At 48.9% G+C, this 15,956-nt stretch overlaps 5 protein-coding genes and 1 long non-coding RNA gene across 9 annotated transcripts; 4 read left to right on the top strand and 2 right to left on the bottom strand.

Moving 5' to 3' along the window:
- The first annotated feature begins 24 nt into the window (after positions 1 to 24).
- LOC9647951 lies at positions 25 to 2,461 on the top strand. The gene is made up of 2 exons (XM_002981539.2): positions 25 to 615; positions 711 to 2,461. Exon 2 carries the CDS (start codon positions 949 to 951, stop codon positions 2,332 to 2,334), a length of 1,386 nt encoding a protein of 461 aa, XP_002981585.1. The 5' UTR covers positions 25 to 615; positions 711 to 948; the 3' UTR covers positions 2,335 to 2,461.
- Positions 2,250 to 2,844, bottom strand: LOC112350389. Its single transcript, XR_002993752.1, has 3 exons — positions 2,804 to 2,844; positions 2,404 to 2,746; positions 2,250 to 2,349 (listed from the first exon to the last, which is right to left on the bottom strand). It is a non-coding gene; the product is annotated as an uncharacterized LOC112350389 (long non-coding RNA).
- A 19-nt stretch (positions 2,845 to 2,863) lies between these two features.
- LOC9647784 (biotin synthase, mitochondrial) lies at positions 2,864 to 4,659 on the top strand. Its single transcript, XM_024686515.1, has 6 exons — positions 2,864 to 3,196; positions 3,278 to 3,457; positions 3,519 to 3,625; positions 3,705 to 3,910; positions 3,982 to 4,121; positions 4,184 to 4,659. The coding sequence occupies exons 1-6, from the start codon at positions 2,930 to 2,932 to the stop codon at positions 4,502 to 4,504; spliced, it is 1,221 nt and encodes a 406-aa protein (XP_024542283.1). The 5' UTR covers positions 2,864 to 2,929; the 3' UTR covers positions 4,505 to 4,659.
- Positions 4,570 to 6,980, bottom strand: LOC9647950 (probable serine/threonine-protein kinase abkC). The gene is made up of 5 exons (XM_002981446.2): positions 6,760 to 6,980; positions 5,432 to 6,701; positions 5,092 to 5,364; positions 4,875 to 5,030; positions 4,570 to 4,814 (listed from the first exon to the last, which is right to left on the bottom strand). The coding sequence occupies exons 1-5, from the start codon at positions 6,816 to 6,818 to the stop codon at positions 4,695 to 4,697; spliced, it is 1,878 nt and encodes a 625-aa protein (XP_002981492.1). The 5' UTR covers positions 6,819 to 6,980; the 3' UTR covers positions 4,570 to 4,694.
- Positions 6,981 to 7,937: 957 nt separating this feature from the next.
- On the top strand, positions 7,938 to 11,848 carry LOC9647949 (65-kDa microtubule-associated protein 1). Of its 4 annotated transcripts, XM_024686508.1 has the most exons (14): positions 7,938 to 7,976; positions 8,084 to 8,248; positions 9,009 to 9,100; positions 9,162 to 9,275; positions 9,327 to 9,530; positions 9,639 to 9,899; positions 9,957 to 10,172; positions 10,234 to 10,380; positions 10,460 to 10,619; positions 10,675 to 10,826; positions 10,890 to 10,977; positions 11,044 to 11,117; positions 11,264 to 11,338; positions 11,403 to 11,848. In XM_024686508.1, exons 4-14 carry the CDS (start codon positions 9,210 to 9,212, stop codon positions 11,751 to 11,753), a joined length of 1,794 nt encoding a protein of 597 aa, XP_024542276.1. In that variant the 5' UTR covers positions 7,938 to 7,976; positions 8,084 to 8,248; positions 9,009 to 9,100; positions 9,162 to 9,209; the 3' UTR covers positions 11,754 to 11,848. The 4 variants fall into 4 exon arrangements, with proteins under 4 accessions (XP_024542276.1, XP_024542278.1, XP_024542277.1 ...); XM_024686510.1 differs by lacking the exon at positions 7,938 to 7,976 and having other exon boundaries at positions 8,050 to 8,248; positions 9,165 to 9,275; XM_024686509.1 differs by lacking the exons at positions 7,938 to 7,976; positions 8,084 to 8,248 and adding an exon at positions 8,277 to 8,698.
- Positions 11,849 to 11,899: 51 nt separating this feature from the next.
- On the top strand, positions 11,900 to 14,924 carry LOC9647783 (lysine--tRNA ligase). The gene is made up of 14 exons (XM_002981536.2): positions 11,900 to 12,152; positions 12,199 to 12,417; positions 12,466 to 12,571; positions 12,636 to 12,744; positions 12,803 to 12,860; positions 12,902 to 12,970; positions 13,025 to 13,132; positions 13,186 to 13,278; positions 13,325 to 13,429; positions 13,485 to 13,691; positions 13,751 to 13,845; positions 13,912 to 14,002; positions 14,060 to 14,239; positions 14,301 to 14,924. The coding sequence occupies exons 1-14, from the start codon at positions 11,916 to 11,918 to the stop codon at positions 14,391 to 14,393; spliced, it is 1,770 nt and encodes a 589-aa protein (XP_002981582.2). The 5' UTR covers positions 11,900 to 11,915; the 3' UTR covers positions 14,394 to 14,924.
- The last annotated feature ends 1,032 nt before the right edge of the window (positions 14,925 to 15,956 follow it).

Here is a 15,956-nt window from a genome sequence, read left to right as displayed (position 1 = left end):
GAAAGGTCGGTGTGCTGTTAGTATATAAATCGTGGCTATGGCGCCACAGCTATGGCGCGCGCGCGAGGTAATGTGGAGGATATTGATGTGGAATTGACTTGGCATAGCTAAGGTATGTCGGGATCTCGCCTGGTTCCCTTGGAATCTACCACATCTCATCGCAATTGCTTCTCAAATTCCCCCTTCTCGCATCTTCCTCCTTGAATTCCTTTCTCGCGGTGGAAATTTTCTTCCCCGCTTTTGATCTGAGAAAGGATGTATGGCTATGGCTGTACGAGGATAGGGGAGGCCCTGCCCTTACGGGTGCGCTCACGGGGCGGGCCTCCAAATCGAGTGGAATAAAATCGGCTCTTTGTGTCGTGGGAGGGCCGCCAGAGTGAGAATTGGTGCTTGGCGGCCCTCCCCCTTGGTCTCGTGTGTCGCCCACTCTCTCTTTTCCCCAGTGGTTCCATGGCTCTGGCCGGATCAAGCAAGGAGTTGGGCGATCTGGAACTTGGGCGAGTTCTAGAATTGATCTAACGAACTTGGGCGAGTTCTAGAGTGGATCTAGAATCGTTTTGAAGCAGCGAGGACATCTTCCGCGTGGAATGGAGAAGGGGAGCGTTAGATCCACTGGTAAAAACTATTTCTTTGGAATTGTTTTCTCAAGAGCAAAAGAAATTGGAGCTTTCTTTGAATGAGTTTCTCAAATGCGTTTGATGTTACCGCAGGCCTCTTCGATCGATCGGTGGGGATTGCGAAAGCAAAGACTTTGACCAAAATCTCGGCCAGAGAACCAAAGTTTGACCTTTCAACCATTAGAAAATAAAAATCTGAGATGCTTTCAATCTTGGCCGTCGGCGCCCGTGAACCGCGGATAGTGACAGTTGGTATCAGACGGTTGCGATTTCGCTCCGGGAAGAGACGCGCAAACAAAATGGAAGAGAAAAGAAAGAGAAGAGCGATGCGATGAAGATGATAGCATTGGCATGCCACGAGAAGAATGCCAATCACAGCAGCAGCATGGTGGATCGTTACTGGACATCGTCGCTCGTGATCTGCCCCTTCGTCGACTTCGCATTGGCCTGCCTCGTCCTGGCGATGGCGACGCTGTTCCTCGTCTCGAGGATGACGCAGCTTTGCAGCAGCCTGGCCTCGTGCTGGTCGGGAACAACAGCCGCGGAAGAACACGATCGCTGCCAAGAGCACCACTCGTTGTCCCAGGACAATGATCACCTGCAGCAACAAGTTACTCGCTACGAATCGCAGGAGAGCACGCGAAGTTGTCTCACCTGTGATCGAAGCGGAAGGCTGGAGGGGATTTGTATCAGCTGCATCATGCGGGTGCTGGGACCTCGAGCGCAGGAATCCAGCGGCGGGAGTAGTGGGTTGTTCTTGCAGGAGATCATGATGGACGCGGCGGCAGCGGCAGATGGTAGGAACCTGGTCACTGTTTCATCTCCTCCGGCTTGTTCGTCGAGCGATGGCTTAAGGCGGCACGTAGAACTGCTGGTGGACAAGCTCCAGCTGAGGATCACGTCGTGTCCGCCGGATCGAGAGCAGCACCAAAAGGCTCCTTCTCGGACTTCTTCTCGAGCTTCTCCTTCTCGGTCTTCTCCTTCTCGTTGCGAGTGCTTGAGGCGGGAGGGACATGGCAAGGAGAGGTGTGACTGCTCAAAAGGCCCAGTTTGCAGGGGAGCTTGCGAGTGCTGGAGGACGCTGGGGCGGGAAGACCATGGCGAGAGCTTGGATCCACACCAAGATGAGAGCTTTTCATCGACTGGTGATCGTCCCGCCAATGCGGAAATCCACCAGGAACAGGAAGTTGACGGAAAGGAGGCATTGAAAGGCGAGAGGGAGGAGATCGAGAGCCTCTACTACGAGCTGGAGCAAGAGAGGAACGCGGCGGCGGTGGCTGCCAATGAGAGCATGGCCATGATCACGAGACTCCAGGAAGAAAAGGCTTGCTTGCTCATGGAGGCGCGGCAGTACCAAAGGATGGTGGAGGAGAAGGCTTTCCACGACCACAAGGCGATCACTATACTCAAGGAGATGCTGCTCAAGAGGGAGGCCGAGAAGACGGTGCTGGAGGAGGAGATTGAGATCTACAGGCGATCGAGCAGGAGTGGCAATGGGCAAGAGCACAGGGAGGAGGAGGCCCCGGGTGGTGGTGGAAGTGGCGGCGAGAAGAGGAAGAGCTCGAGCGAGGAGGAGACGTCCGCCACCATCAAGGCCGTGGAGGAAGAGCGTCTCTCGGTGCTGGAGCGAGTGAAGAGGCTGGAGCAGCAGCTCCAGCTCTTGCGAGGGAACGAGAGCACTCATCCGGGCCACCGAAGATCATCCAGGCCCGGATAGCATCGATCGAAAGTCCTGGAGAGAAAATTTTCCTCGTCAGGAAGGAATGCTATGGAATTTCTTGCTTACCCGGAAAGAAGGCTCTCGGTAGAGATCGTCCGGAAGGAATGCTATGGAATTTCTTGCTTGCCCGGAAAGAAGGCTCTCGATCGAAGGCCCTGGAGAGAAATTTTACCTCGCAAGGAAGGACTGCTATGGAATTTCTTGCTAGAAGGCTCCCGATCGAAGGTCCTGGAGATCGTCAGAAAGGAATTTCTTGCTTGTTCGGTCCTGGAGAGATTGTCAGGAAGGAATGCCATAGAATTCCTTGCTTAATGCTATGGAATTTCTTGCTTACCCGGAAAGAAGGTGAGATCTTTGTACCGGAGCCACAAATTTCTTGATCGATCCCAAACCAGGAGCGCAAGAAATCCTGGAATCGAGAAATGCGAGTCTGCCATAGGTTTGCTATGGAAAATGAGAGATCTACCTCACGGGAAATCGAGGAGTCGCTGGCGCCATAGCCACTCCACCTGGACAAAAACCCTAAAACCCTAGCCTAGCATATAATATTTTGCTCACACCATTTGGCTGTTCGTGTTCTTTCTAGCCGGCAATGGCGTTGGCACTGGCCAAGGCCTCGCACCACCGATTCCTCCTAGCAGCGGGCTTGCGATTCTCCTCTAGCGCGCCAGCTCCATCCTCTCCTGTGCCTCCGCCTCCATCGCCCGCGCAATCCAGCGCCGAGCAGCTCAGATCGGGGCCTGTGGCCGCGTCCCTGGCCGCGGAGAGAGCGATCCGGGAGGGCTCGCGGACGGATTGGAGGCGGCAGGAGATCCAGGAGATTTACGACTCGCCGCTGCTCGATCTTCTCTTCCATGGGGTAAAGCTTTCTAGACATGCATGGCAAAAGGTTCTCATCGCTAGTTTTCTTCTTTTTTTCTTCTTCTTCGCGACAATGTAGGCTCAAGTCCATCGCCATGCTCACAATTTTCGCGAAGTCCAGCAGTGTACGCTGCTATCGATCAAGACTGGTGGATGCTCTGAGGATTGCGCCTATTGTCCACAGTCTTCCAGGTATAGCACTGGTGTGAAGGGACAAAAGCTCCTCAGTGAAGACGTTGTTCTTGACGCTGCTAGAAAGGTGAAAGAATTTCTTTTTTCTTTGTGGCTGGATTGTTTCATACTTTTTTTTTTCTACGCAGGCTAAAGATGCTGGTAGTACCAGATTTTGCATGGGCGCGGCTTGGAGAGACACAGTGGGAAGAAACACGAACTTCAATCAAATACTCGACTACGTGAAACAGATCAGGTGTGGATCATTCACTCTTTTCAAGAATTCTATAGCTAGTCGTGTCTTCACTTTCGATTCTTTTTGGCTATGCGAGCAGAGGTATGGGAATGGAAGTTTGCTGCACGCTTGGAATGCTCGAAGAAAAGCACGCCCAAGCTCTCAAGGAGGCCGGCTTAACAGCCTATAATCACAACTTGGATACGTCGAGGGAGTATTATCCAAACGTTATAACCACGAGGAGCTACGACGAGCGCCTGAAAACTTTGGAAATTGTCCGAGACGCGGGCATAAGCGTGTGCTCAGGCAAGCTTTCTCTTTTTCTTCCGCGTTTTTTTTCTCCATGAAACTAGCTAAAACTATGGCTGAAACATCAGGTGGGATCATTGGTTTAGGAGAGCAAGTAGAGGATAGAATAGGCTTGCTACACACTCTTTCGACGCTCCCTCAGCATCCAGAGAGTGTCCCAATCAACGCTCTAGTTGCTGTCAAAGGCACTCCTTTGGAAAATCAAAAGGTAACTCTTCTCGTTCCATCAAAGCTTTAAACTCGAGAATTTCTCTCCTTGTGTTTCTACAGCCGGTTGAGATATGGGAGATGGTCAGAATGATCGCCACAGCTCGGATTTGCATGCCCAAGGCGATGGTGAGGCTCTCGGCGGGGCGAGTAAAGTTCTCTCAGCCGGAGCAGGCACTGTGCTTCATGGCTGGCGCAAACTCCATCTTCACAGGCGAGAAACTTCTGACCACTCCAAACAACAGCTTTAGCGAAGACCAGCAGATGTTCCAGCTCCTGGGACTCATTCCAAAGCCGCCAAGCTTTGGAATTGAGATCCAGCGAGATCAAAAGTGTGGATGTGCTCAACAAAACTCTGGAGACCTTCTCCAGCAGGCGGTATAACATTGTGATGAGGAAGAAGATATAGTTCCACGATAAGCAATTGAAACAAAAGAGCTTTGTCTCGATCGAGGAAGAACTATCCATTATTTTCTTTGCTCTTTATGTACACTGCTAATCACTGGCAAAAAAACTATAGCTACGTATATACTTTCTTACTTGGACGAGACCCAACCTCGAAAAACTTGTGTTCTCACGGCGCCATGATCGAGTCTATCGTATACGAGAGCGAGGTCGCCATATTACTCTGCAAAACCAGGCTTTGAAGAGTTTCCATGATGTTATACTCGGGGTCTAGCTTTCGCTGCCATCCCTGCGCAAAGTGGTCCATGAATTTGCATCCCTTGGAGCTAACTCTTTAAAGAACGCCTACCTCTAGAACGAGTGTCGTCACTATCACAGTGCAAACATCGCCATCGATGTTTACTTTGTGCCTGCGTACGCGCTCCAAGAGCTCTTGTATGCAGTCGCCCGTGTGCAGTACAGCAGAATCCATCGCATTCCAGTCTTTGAAACAGTCCTCGACTTCCTGTTGCAAATGAGGAAACGATGAGGATACAAAACGATCAAACCAACGAGCTAGAACTTACTCTGACAAAACCTTTTGGATCGGGGCAAGTTTGCAGCTCCGAGAACTGGAGAGCGCACTCCGCAGTCTTGCGGCCGTCTCGCATTGCGATCCCCTTGAAAAACTCGAGGAGCGTGCGCCGGTCCTTATTCGAGAGCTCTGCTGTCATGCCGACGTCCAGAAAAACTAGATGCGGATGCGATCGAAACAGTCCCTTGCCAGGCACGGGATTAAATCGCTCCATTCGCACCAGGATGTTGCCAGGATGCAAGTCTGCATGGATGAAGTTGTCCACCTGTGAAATGCCAAAACAGTGAGAAAAGAAAAGAAAAGAATAGAAAAGATAACCAGAGAAGACGTACCAGCAGCATCTTGAGCAGCGTGTGCGTGCCAATGTGTGCCAACGCGCTGTTGATGTGGGATCTCTTGGGAGAATCCACAAAGCGCGATACGCTCTCCCCGCGCTCATACGTCTCCACGAGCACGGCCGGGTGGACGAGGGGATACAGCGGCTTGGGAAAAGATACGTCCTTCCAGCTCCGAAAGTTGTAGAGAAAGCGGCTCAAATGCGCAGCTTCTCTCGCGAGATCGACCTGCGTCAGCATGAACACGGCGAACTGCTGCACGCTGTCCTCCAGCCTCAGATACCGTAAGCCGGAGAAGTGATTGCACGCTTTCACCACCCAGTTGATGAGAATGAAATCACGCCTTATCACTTCTGTGACTCCCGGATGCCGGACTTTGACAGCTACCGTCACCGGCTTCTTCCCCTGGCCCCTCAAAACCGCGCGGTGGACCTGAGCAACACTCCCGGACGCCAGCGGCTCCTCCTCAAAGTCCTCAAACAGCTCCTCGATCCTCTTCCCGAAAGCGCCCTCCACAGTTTTCCGGGTCTGCGAGAAGCTGTGCGCCGGAGCTTTCGAGTGGAGCTTGGACAGCGTCTCGCACACGTCCTTGGGAAAAAGGTCCGGCCTTGTGGCTGCCCACTGCCCCCACTTGATAAAAGCGGCCCCTGCTCGCTCCAGACTGCTGTGAAAAAGCTCCAGCCAGAAAAGCCGCAGCTTGGCGTCTGACGGGTCGGCAAATGGAGCTACAGCGAGCGCTGGAGCGAAAACCACCACCAAGTACAGCGCTCGAAGCAGCAGCATCATTCCTTCCACCAGCGACGAAAAGATCCACAGCACGTAACTAGGCTGGATATCGGAGTGGTACGAGAGAGGAACACACGTCGGAGCCTCGGACTCGGCCACCAGCCTGCGCATGAGCGTAGCTTCGCCGACCAGAAAAGCTGCGATCCTGGGACTAAACTGCGAGCGAACGACTGCCAAGCTCATCGTCCCCACGACTTTCCATAGTGGATGATGGTAGTAGCATCTTCCCAGCCAAGAATTCTTCCAGGCTCTCCCTGTGCCTCTCCCGAGCTTCCACCCGGCAAAGCCAGTCCCTTTCTTCTTCCAGCCATCCTTGAATTCTACTCCTGTTCTAGAGAAACCAAAGACTATCCTATTCCCGCCGTGTCTAGCCAGATTCCTCGAGAGTACCTGGAGAGGACTGGCAGCTGCTTCTTGCGAAAGAGTTCCATAGTGATGGTGTCCATATCCAATCCGAGAAAAACTGGAATTGGACCAAGTTCTACCAAAAAAAGCATCAAAATCGAGTCTTTAGGTGAAAATGCGGCAAGAATCCATACCTGTGGCAAGCTCTTCTCTCACAGGCAGCTCGGGCAGCCCCGGAGAATAGCCTGTTCATCCTCTGCGCGAGGCCGATGGATCATACTCTACCCAAAATACCGCTGCTCGCGATCAGAATCCGGGAAATGTAGCGCCAAATCAATCCACCGGCCGATCGATTCCACGAGCCACGCGCCACACGCTCAAACCCTAGAATGCCCCGGGTTTAGGTTTGCTTGGCACGTGGAGGGTTCGAATCCCGCGAGTTTTGCACACTGCTAAAGGGATTCGATCCCTGGATCGGGCAAGAACCAAAGAAACCCTAAAAAGTTCGTTGTTTGATAGGAGATGATGGAGTGAAGGCCATGCTTGGTGAGTACCAGACAAGAACACACAGCGACAGTGATAATTGAGCCTCTTTTTACTTCACGCAACGATATCTCTCTCGATTCCATCATCGATCGAATTGCAAGCCATTTCTTTTCCGAAATAAAATATTCGTTATTTTTCTTGTTACAAAAATACTTCGGGAAAATACAAAGCCAACGAACGCTTGCATCAATCGATGAAATTTTTGGTGAAACGTTTGCATTGCACGCACAGCGTAGGACTGTCCTTGTCAACGAAGGGGGAATTGACCACCTTGGGTGATCCTGGGTTCGAATCCTCTTTGCGCCAAGGTGAAAAAAAGTCACGTTTTTAAGGCTTTTTCTTACTGTCATAACATTTAACTTTGACTCAGAAATCCTGTGGACAAGGCATGTGCAAGAGCATGTAAAAATTTGGCTAGAGAAATGCAAGCCCAAGTTCCTGGGAGTGTGACATGACCAATGTTGACAAGATTGGGATTTTACTGGTCTTGTATGACATGGGGCACGGCGAATTTTGAGGGAAGAACATAAAAATTGGAGGGGAAAAGAGTGGGAAATGTGGAGATAGGGCTTTGGATTCTATAGCCCAAGATTTAGATATGCAATGGTGGCTTTCTTTTGTTGTTTTGTGTTGGTAGGCTTTCAGTGTCAGGGGTGCTGGTACTGGCTTATGACATAGGCATGCTAAATCCGGAAGGGTCCGGCTTATGACATGCGGCGCTGACTAAATCCCCTGATTTTCCCCTGGTGTTCAAGGTAAAAACGCACAAAGTTAGTCCATTTCTATCTCCATTCATTCATGGCTGCTACTTTGCTGCATCAAATGCTGTAAAACCCACGCCTTGGGCAAGAACGAGTAACGCTCGGTAAGAAAAAAATGGGAATTTTCAAGTTTTTCTGCTTAAAAATCGTTTTTTTCCTGCTTTTCTTTTTGGGTTTTAAGCTGGGTTCATGTTTGTTTAAGCTTTGATAGAGGCGAGAGACAGTGATCGACAACAAAGGGGGCTTTCAGAAGCTGGGCAGCAGCGCGCAGTGCAGTGGCAGTGGCCAGTGTGTGGCGATCAAATCAAACGCAGCGAAAAGAATCGAGCTAAACAGCCCATGACGAAAACAAAGGAAGGAGGAGGAAGAAGATATCGTATGCTCTAAAACTCCAATGCGTGCCTTGTGTATGTTGTGATAGCTTTGTTTCTAGCTAGCGAGCTTCTTCTAGTTACATAGTCTTCTTCATAGATCTTATTTTCTCTCTTATCTTTTGTTCCTTTTTTTCTTTTTTTCTGCCTGTGGGTTTTGTCTATTCTTCCTTTCTCCGCAGTGTTCCAAAATCAGTGCAATGCATTTCTGGCAATAGCAGCGTTCGTGAATGCCAAAGATCTGTCCCAAAGGCAGAGTTTTTTCTCCTTTTTTTCTTATCTCCCTGGTCGATGGTGTCACCACCACTTGCGAAAAGAAGGGTCTACCAGACCACCCAGTGCTACATTCTCAAATCTAAGCTTCTATTCCAAAGTGGAGATTATTTTTGCCTCTAGCTTTGCAAGCTTGCTGGCTATGGTGGTCGGTTAAGCTCTCCGTGTTGGTATTAACTTGGGTGTGTTTTTCTTGCCTTCCTCTTTCCGCCCTTTGCTTTGCAGTGGACAGAATTTTTATTTTTCCTCTCTCCCTCTTTTTTTTGCTCCTTTTTCTCTTCCACTTTATCTTTGAGACTCCGCTGCTGGGCTTTATTACTCTCCTCTCCTTCCTGGTTTGAATGCGCGAGAAGGAAATGAGAGTGAATGTGAATGGGCTGCTAGAAGAATGAGAGACCCATAGATTCAAAAGGGCTTCCTTGGTTGCGAGAGATCTGCGAGAGACGAGGAAGAACACTCACTCAAATCTCCATTTTTTGTGCGCTATCGCAGGTCGCTGTTTGAGGTACCACTGGAAGAAACAAGAAAAAATGGAGCCTTTGTGAGCGCGCGAGTGTGACAATCGTAGTGGTGTGGGTGCCAAGGTAAGCATCAATCCCACTGTACGTGGGTGGTTCTCTCTCATTCATTGTCACAATGCGTTAGAAGGAAGAACTAAGAACTGAGAGCTACAAAGACCCACCATAGCCGCCCATGCCTTCGATCACACAGGCCCAGATGGTGGAATCTACGTGTGGATCTTTGCTGCGGGAGCTCCAGGTACGAGAGGGCTGTAGCGATGGATTCGTGATGGGTTTGTTCTTCTTGCAGCACATATGGGATGAGATTGGAGAGGATGACACAGAGCGGGATAGAATGCTAATGCAGCTGGAGCAAGAGTGTCTCGAGGTGTATAGGAGGAAAGTAGATCAAGCCAGCCATGTCCGGGCAAAGCTCCGCCAAGCTCTAGCCGACTCCGAGGCCGAGCTCCAGACTCTTCACTCGGCTCTTGGAGAACATCCAACTTTCACTCGAGTGAGTTCTTCTATGTTCTTTGGCAAAAGTGTGGTTTTGTTTTTCATTCTTTTGCTTTTTCCGCTGTTTCTTCGTGCTCGTGTGCTTATCTTGGAACTTTGCTCTCAGGGTGAGAAGAAAGCCTCTGGAACTTTGCGGGAGCAGGTTAAAGGAGTGGCTCCTCAGCTGGAGGAGCTGCGAGTGAAGAAGGACGAGCGGCTTAAGCACTTCAACGAAATCTCGTCGCAAATTCAGAAGATATCCGGCGAGATCGTTGGCTCCGCGACTTCCCAGCTCGCAAACGGAGACATTAAAGCGGAGTTTGAGGATTTGTCGCAGCGGAGGCTCGAGGAGTACCAAGCCCAGCTCCATGCACTCCAGAAAGAAAAGGTTGGCTAGCATTGGATTTCCAAAGAGCTTAACGAGAGTTTTTGCCTTTCACCGCAGAGCAACAGGCTTCACAAGGTTCTCGAGTACGTGAACAGTGTGCACGACCTCTGTGCCGAGCTGGGCCTCGAGTTCTTCAAGATCATCACCGAAGTTCACCCGAGTTTGGATGACTCCCACAGCGTGCAGTCGAGGAGCATCACCAACGAGACGCTGGATCGGCTGGCCAACACGATCCAGTCACTCGAGGAAGAAAAGAAGCGCCGGATCAAAAAGGTCTGGATTTCTTTGAAGTTCATGGAAGTGATCGTATGATCATCTTTTCTTTTGCTTCTAGCTGCAAGAACTTGGGACGAAGCTCGTGGATTTGTGGAATCTCATGGAGACACCAAAGGAAGAACAGCAGCTGTTTAGACACCTCACTTGCAACGTCGCGAGCTCCGAGTGTGTTCCTGGATCTCTTGCGTTTGACATAATCGAAGAGGTACTAGCGTAAACAATCTAGACAAGAACTTTCAACTCAAGATCATCGTTTTCTCTCGTTTGTTCTTGTAATGATCTAGGCGGAGGTGGAAGTCGAGAGGCTGGAGCGTCTCAAAGCGAGCAAGATGAAAGAGCTGGTGATGAGAAAGAGGCTGGAGCTCGAGGAGATTTGCCGGCAGACTCATATGGAGCCGGATAACAGCACCTCGCAAGATAAAACCAATGCTCTCATCGATTCTGGTAGAGTATTTGTCTCGTTTTTTCTCTCTCGTTGCTTGATGAAGTTTCACGACAGGTATGGTGGATCCATCGGAGCTCTTGTCAAGGATAGAAGAACAGATCGCCTACGCGAAAGAAGACGCTGTTAGCCGGCGAGACATTCTTGACAAAATCGAGAGATGGATGGGAGCTTGCGAGGAGGAGAGCTGGCTGGATGACTACAACAAGGTGTGTTCTTTTAGTCTCTATGCTCCCAAGAGCTTGAAAAACTTCACAATGTGGTTTTTCTAGGATCAAAATCGGTATGCTGGTGGTAGAGGCGCTCATCTTAATCTCAAGCGTGCCGAGCGAGCTAGAGTCACCGTTACGAAGCTCCCTGGTAGAAAAAAAAACGTTTTTTTTTCGCTTGTTTGTGATAAGTGCATTGATCGATCTCGCTGCACAGCTCTTGTGGAGTCTTTGATTGCAAGGACGAGGTCTTGGGAGGAAGAAAGAAGCCAACTTTTCATGTACGACGGGGTAAGTTCTTCCAACTTCGAACTTTGTTTCCAAGCTTTCTGGAAATTTTCCATTCCTTCAACTCCTTGTTTCAATTTTTGTATAGAGGTCTCTTGCTTGCTCTAAAAGAATGTTTTTTTTTTTTTTCTCTCTTTTTTGTTCCACAGGTGAGATTACTGGCAATGCTGGAAGAATACAACCTCTTGAGGCACGAAAGGGATGAAGAGAAGCGGCGAATGAGGGTACGCAAAACTTTCTCGTCACCAATGCTCTCCATTTGATCGCTCCCCATCGGTTCTCTTCCAGGATCAAAAGAAGCTCCAAGACCAACTTCTCACCGAGCAAGAATCCATCTTCGGCTCCAAGCCCAGCAGCACGCCGCGAAGCAGCAGCATCAAAAAGGCCCAGCCCCGGAGCAATGGGATGATGAGTAGAAGGCTCTCCCTGGGCGGAGCTCTCCTCCAGCCCGTGAGCCCCGAGACCCCTCGCACAAATGGGCACCGGCTAAGCACTCCGGGAGGAAACAATCGCAGGGATTCCAGGCCTCTCGCCACTGTCCCTCTAAATTTTGTCGCGGTGAGCAAGGACGACAGCCACAGCTCTCATTCCTTCCCATCGGTTGCGAGCTCGGATCCCAATTCCCCGCAGTCCAAGTAGACCCGCAGTTCCCCTGTTCTTCGTTCTTCTTGGTTTTAGGGTTTATCCTCTTGTCAGTTTTTAACTGCTTTCGGTGAAATCTCCATCTCGCCGGACTCGAGCCTGGGACCAGTGAAACCCCTCCTTAGGGTTTATAAAGTTTTATTCTCTTCCTCGCGGGCGATGGCGATGGCGTCCCCGTCTTGCTCGGTCCGGATTCTCAGCGGCGTCTGGCGCGATAGGAGCGGACGATTCTCTCGCAAGGTGCGAAGGATCTCGCATTGCTTCAGCAGCAGCGCCAGCACCGCCAGCAGCACCGAGGTTTCTCGGATTTCAAGGATTTCCAAGAATGCTGGCGATGCAGGCGAGGATTCGGCATTGGCATCGGGCAGGGACGTGCGGGGATTGCGCCTGAAGAAGGTAATACCGGTGTTTGTCCTGGAGGTGAAAATTTTACTCGATCCAGGTGGAGGAAATGCGAGGCCTAGGCATCGAGCCTTATGCGTATTCCTGGAATCGGACACACAAAGCCACGCAGCTCCAGGAGAAATACGCTGACTTACCCGCAGGAGGGGTGGCGGATTCGGACGAGGATCGTGTGTCTGTGGCTGGCCGGATTTTTGCTCGCCGAGCGTTTGGAAAGCTCGCTTTCTTGGGAATCCGAGATGATTCGGCTTCTATCCAGGTACCGATCTTTCATGGTTGCGACTTATTTCTATTGTCTTTCTTCCAGCTCTATTGTGACAAGGCAAAACTTGAGAGTTTCACTCAATTAAAATCCACGGTTGACATTGGTGATATTGTCGGCGCCACAGGAACTTTAAAACGAACTGAAAAAGGTGTGTATACTTTTCTGGCAGTGAAAAGATTGAAGAACTGAGCTGCATTGTTCCTTTTCCTTAGGAGAGCTCTCCGTATATGTGGATAACCTGGTGATTCTTACGAAATCAATCCTTCCATTACCCGAGAAGTGGCACGGCCTAACAGACATTGAAAAGCGATACCGTCAGAGGTTTCTGGGTGGGCTTTCTCCTTTCTGTAAGCTGACTAATCATAGAAATGTCTTCCAGGTATTTGGATATGATAATGAATCCCGAAGTAGCTGGTGTATTCCGAGCCCGTGCAAAAGTGAGTACTTAAACATTGCTCCTTTCATTGTCGCTGCCCAGGTTGTTTCAGCTATTCGCAGGTTTGTCGAAGATCTTGGATTCCTCGAGATTGAAACTCCGATTTTACAGGTGTGCTCCCAGTTTACCAATGCGGATGATATTTTCTTACTGTATTCTATGCAGGGGGCGGCTGGAGGAGCAGATGCCAGACCATTCATAACTCATCATAATTCATTGGAACGGGATCTTTTCTTGCGCATTGCTACTGAGCTACATCTAAAGCGTATGCTGGTCTGTGCACCATCGCTTACGGGAAAGCCTTCAGCTTACGGATTGCCCTGTAGGTTGGAGGTTTTGAAAGGGTCTACGAGCTTGGCCGCATCTTCAGAAATGAAGGAATCTCTACGCGTCATAATCCTGAGTTTACGTCCATAGAGGTAAGTAATCTTGTTACTCCCTCTCAGTTAAGAATTTACAATTCAGATATATCAAGCGTATGCTGACTACAACGATATGATGGCTTTGGCCGAGGAGCTCGTTACAAAATGTGCCGAAGCCATCTTCGGAAACGCAAAGCTACTCTATCAAGTATGTCTACTTTGTGTCGTTCACGTACCTTACCTTATTTCATTTCAATTGCCAGGGAACAGAAATAGCGCTAGAAAGACCCTGGAGGCGGGCTAGCATGCAGTCACTGGTTCAGGAGGCCACTGGAATCGACTTTAGTGCTTTCGGTAGCGATCTTTCGGCAGCAAAATCGGCGGCTTTGTCAGCATTATCACCCCGGAAAGACGAATCTCTCCAAACTGTTATTGCAAACTGCGCAACAGTCGGAAACGTTCTAAATGAGGTACACATTTACTTTCTTCGTCTCCGTCGGTTTGTAAGCGTAATGATGCGGTGGCTCAGGTGTTCGAAGCAGTCGTGGAGAAAACATTAATACAGCCAACGTTCGTCACTAATCACCCGGTCGAAGTCTCTCCCCTTGCCAAAGCCCATCGGAGGTGACTTTCTTTCAGTAACTTCTTCTATATTGTATTTCGTCGGTTAAAGGGAATGGTTCTTCGCAGCTTTCCAGGCCTGGTCGAGCGCTTCGAACTTTACATTTGTGGCCGGGAGCTGGCCAATGCATTCTCGGAGCTGACAGATCCGATAGAACAGGTTCGTGCTCTTGTTTCTCCTTGCCAACCCGTGACTCAAGCAGCCTTTTGTCATCAGAGAGCCAGGTTCGAAGCGCAAATCCGAGCTTACAACAAGCAGCTGGAAGAGGCAGCAGCCGCTGCGCGAGACCGCGGAGAATCGGCGGTTAAGCAACACAAGAACGACTCATACGAAGTCACTCTAGACGAAGACTTCCTCACAGCACTGGAGTATGGAATGCCTCCCACCGCCGGAATGGTAAGAGAGTTCTAAAACTTGGAGTGACTGATAGAAATCTCTTCCTTTTATACCTCTCCAGGGAATTGGGATCGACCGCCTCGTCATGCTTCTCACGGACAGTCCAAGCATAAGAGACGTGATTGCGTTCCCGGTGTTAAAATCCCAGCAATAAGCTAAAAGGAAAGCTCTATTGTTTTAGGTGGCTTTCTCCGTGGACGCAGCGACGAGGGTGGTGGCTATCGCGGCTGCCAAGTTCGGTCGCAATCTACTCAACGAGAATCAAGTCATTGTCATCACGACATGGACACGGAAGCTGTTCGGGAGCACTACTTCAAGTTACGTGACATTCCAGATCACACAGCAAAAGCATGGATGGCTCGTGGCGGTAGTGGTGCGATGGTCACGGCACACAAGGAGCTATACGCCTACGATTTACGTGCCGGTACTACCAGAGTTCTGAGGCCATTCGGTGGGGAGGATCTAGCCCCAGCAACGAGACTGTCGTACACTTTCGGCTTTCGAAGGCAGTGATTGGGAATTGCAGTGTGTGATTGTGATTGTGTGCATGTGTGTGTGTGTGTGTGTTGGGTTTTACAGTATTTGATGGAGCAAAGTAGCAGCCATGAATGAATGGAGCTTGTGTACCTGTGTTGTGTGATAGAATGAATATGCGGAATTTGTATTTCAAGACAGCTTCCAAGGACTCCCTCTCACACGGGACCAACGGCTGGGATCTCTCTCTCTCTCTCATATCAATGTTGACTTTATCAATATCAATACCTTGTGTTGGCCAAAAGAAGAAATTTCTAGCTGTCACTCCCAAGTTTTAGTCTTCGTCTAGAGTGACTTTGTATGAGTTGTCCTCGTGTTGATTCTCCCCTCAGGCGCAATCCCAATGCCACCATAAGGCCACCGTTACATATATCCTCACCTACTGTCTGTCAAAATGATATTGATTATGTGCTTCCTAAAGTGCTTGCACTCTTGTCATCTCTAAATATCCCAACACTCATGGCCCATTGCCTCTCAAACTGGCATGCCAACTTTAACTTCTATCACATCCCACCAAACTTGCATCCATTTGTGCCATCCTTGACACTGAATGCATTTCCAAGCTAGATTAGTGGCTGAACTTCTTACTCTTTTGAACCTGTGAAGAATATCCCCACTCTTAACTTTGAACTCCAAAATGTTTTATAATTCTTGTGTCGCCTTGAGAATTTGTTGCCACACTTTTTGTTGGTTTGCTTAAGCAAACCTATAAGGGGACTGGGATAGTAGTGAATATACCTAGAATATGCTTGGATATTCTAGGATATTTTACCATCTAACGGTTGTTATTCATTTAGATTAATCTTGTATTTATAATTTATAAACATGTTTATAATTTATAAACTTTCTTAAACCTTTTCTAGTATATTCTTTTTTATTCTACCATCTAATGGTTGATATGTAATAAAATTAATCTTATATATATAAATTACAAACATGCTTATAATTATAAACTTTATTTGATCAATTGGATTAATAAGTAATAATAACACTAGTATTAAGCAAATCAAGTATTGCTACATGCAACGCGTAGCAATTTTTTTATATAAAGAGGGGTTTAAACCCTAATTAATATATCTATTCCAATATCCTAAACACTCATAATAATAGGCATTATTTTAAATAATATTTTCTAATAAAATTAAATTATTATCATTGTTTGATGAACAAAAAATGTGCTCCC

The sequence above is a fragment of the Selaginella moellendorffii genome, unplaced genomic scaffold, assembly GCF_000143415.4.
Source record: "Selaginella moellendorffii unplaced genomic scaffold, v1.0 SELMOscaffold_49, whole genome shotgun sequence".
Taxonomy (NCBI): Eukaryota; Viridiplantae; Streptophyta; class Lycopodiopsida; order Selaginellales; family Selaginellaceae; genus Selaginella; species Selaginella moellendorffii.
The sequence above is the reverse complement of the archived record's forward strand: the minus strand, read 5'-3'. Positions and strand labels throughout refer to the sequence as shown.

Excerpts from the sequence above, each read along its gene's own strand:
- LOC9647784 (XM_024686515.1), top strand. The coding sequence starts at position 2,930 with ATGGCGTTGGCACTGGCCAAGGCCTCGCACCACCGATTCCTCCTAGCA. Across the intron at positions 3,458-3,518 it reads TTCTTGACGCTGCTAGAAAG|GCTAAAGATGCTGGTAGTAC; the intron begins GTGAAAGAATTT and ends TTTTCTACGCAG. Across the intron at positions 3,911-3,981 it reads GGGCATAAGCGTGTGCTCAG|GTGGGATCATTGGTTTAGGA; the intron begins GCAAGCTTTCTC and ends CTGAAACATCAG.
- LOC9647951 (XM_002981539.2), top strand. The coding sequence starts at position 949 with ATGAAGATGATAGCATTGGCATGCCACGAGAAGAATGCCAATCACAGC.
- LOC9647949 (XM_024686508.1), top strand. The coding sequence starts at position 9,210 with ATGCCTTCGATCACACAGGCCCAGATGGTGGAATCTACGTGTGGATCT. Across the intron at positions 10,381-10,459 it reads CGTTTGACATAATCGAAGAG|GCGGAGGTGGAAGTCGAGAG; the intron begins GTACTAGCGTAA and ends GTAATGATCTAG. Across the intron at positions 10,827-10,889 it reads GGCTGGATGACTACAACAAG|GATCAAAATCGGTATGCTGG; the intron begins GTGTGTTCTTTT and ends TGGTTTTTCTAG.
- LOC9647783 (XM_002981536.2), top strand. The coding sequence starts at position 11,916 with ATGGCGATGGCGTCCCCGTCTTGCTCGGTCCGGATTCTCAGCGGCGTC. Across the intron at positions 12,572-12,635 it reads TTTAAAACGAACTGAAAAAG|GAGAGCTCTCCGTATATGTG; the intron begins GTGTGTATACTT and ends CCTTTTCCTTAG. Across the intron at positions 13,279-13,324 it reads CTGAGTTTACGTCCATAGAG|ATATATCAAGCGTATGCTGA; the intron begins GTAAGTAATCTT and ends TTTACAATTCAG.
- LOC9647950 (XM_002981446.2), bottom strand. The coding sequence starts at position 6,818 with ATGAACAGGCTATTCTCCGGGGCTGCCCGAGCTGCCTGTGAGAGAAGA. Across the intron at positions 5,031-5,091 it reads ATCCAAAAGGTTTTGTCAGA|GAAGTCGAGGACTGTTTCAA; the intron begins GTAAGTTCTAGC and ends CATTTGCAACAG. Across the intron at positions 4,815-4,874 it reads TGACGACACTCGTTCTAGAG|GGATGGCAGCGAAAGCTAGA; the intron begins GTAGGCGTTCTT and ends CACTTTGCGCAG.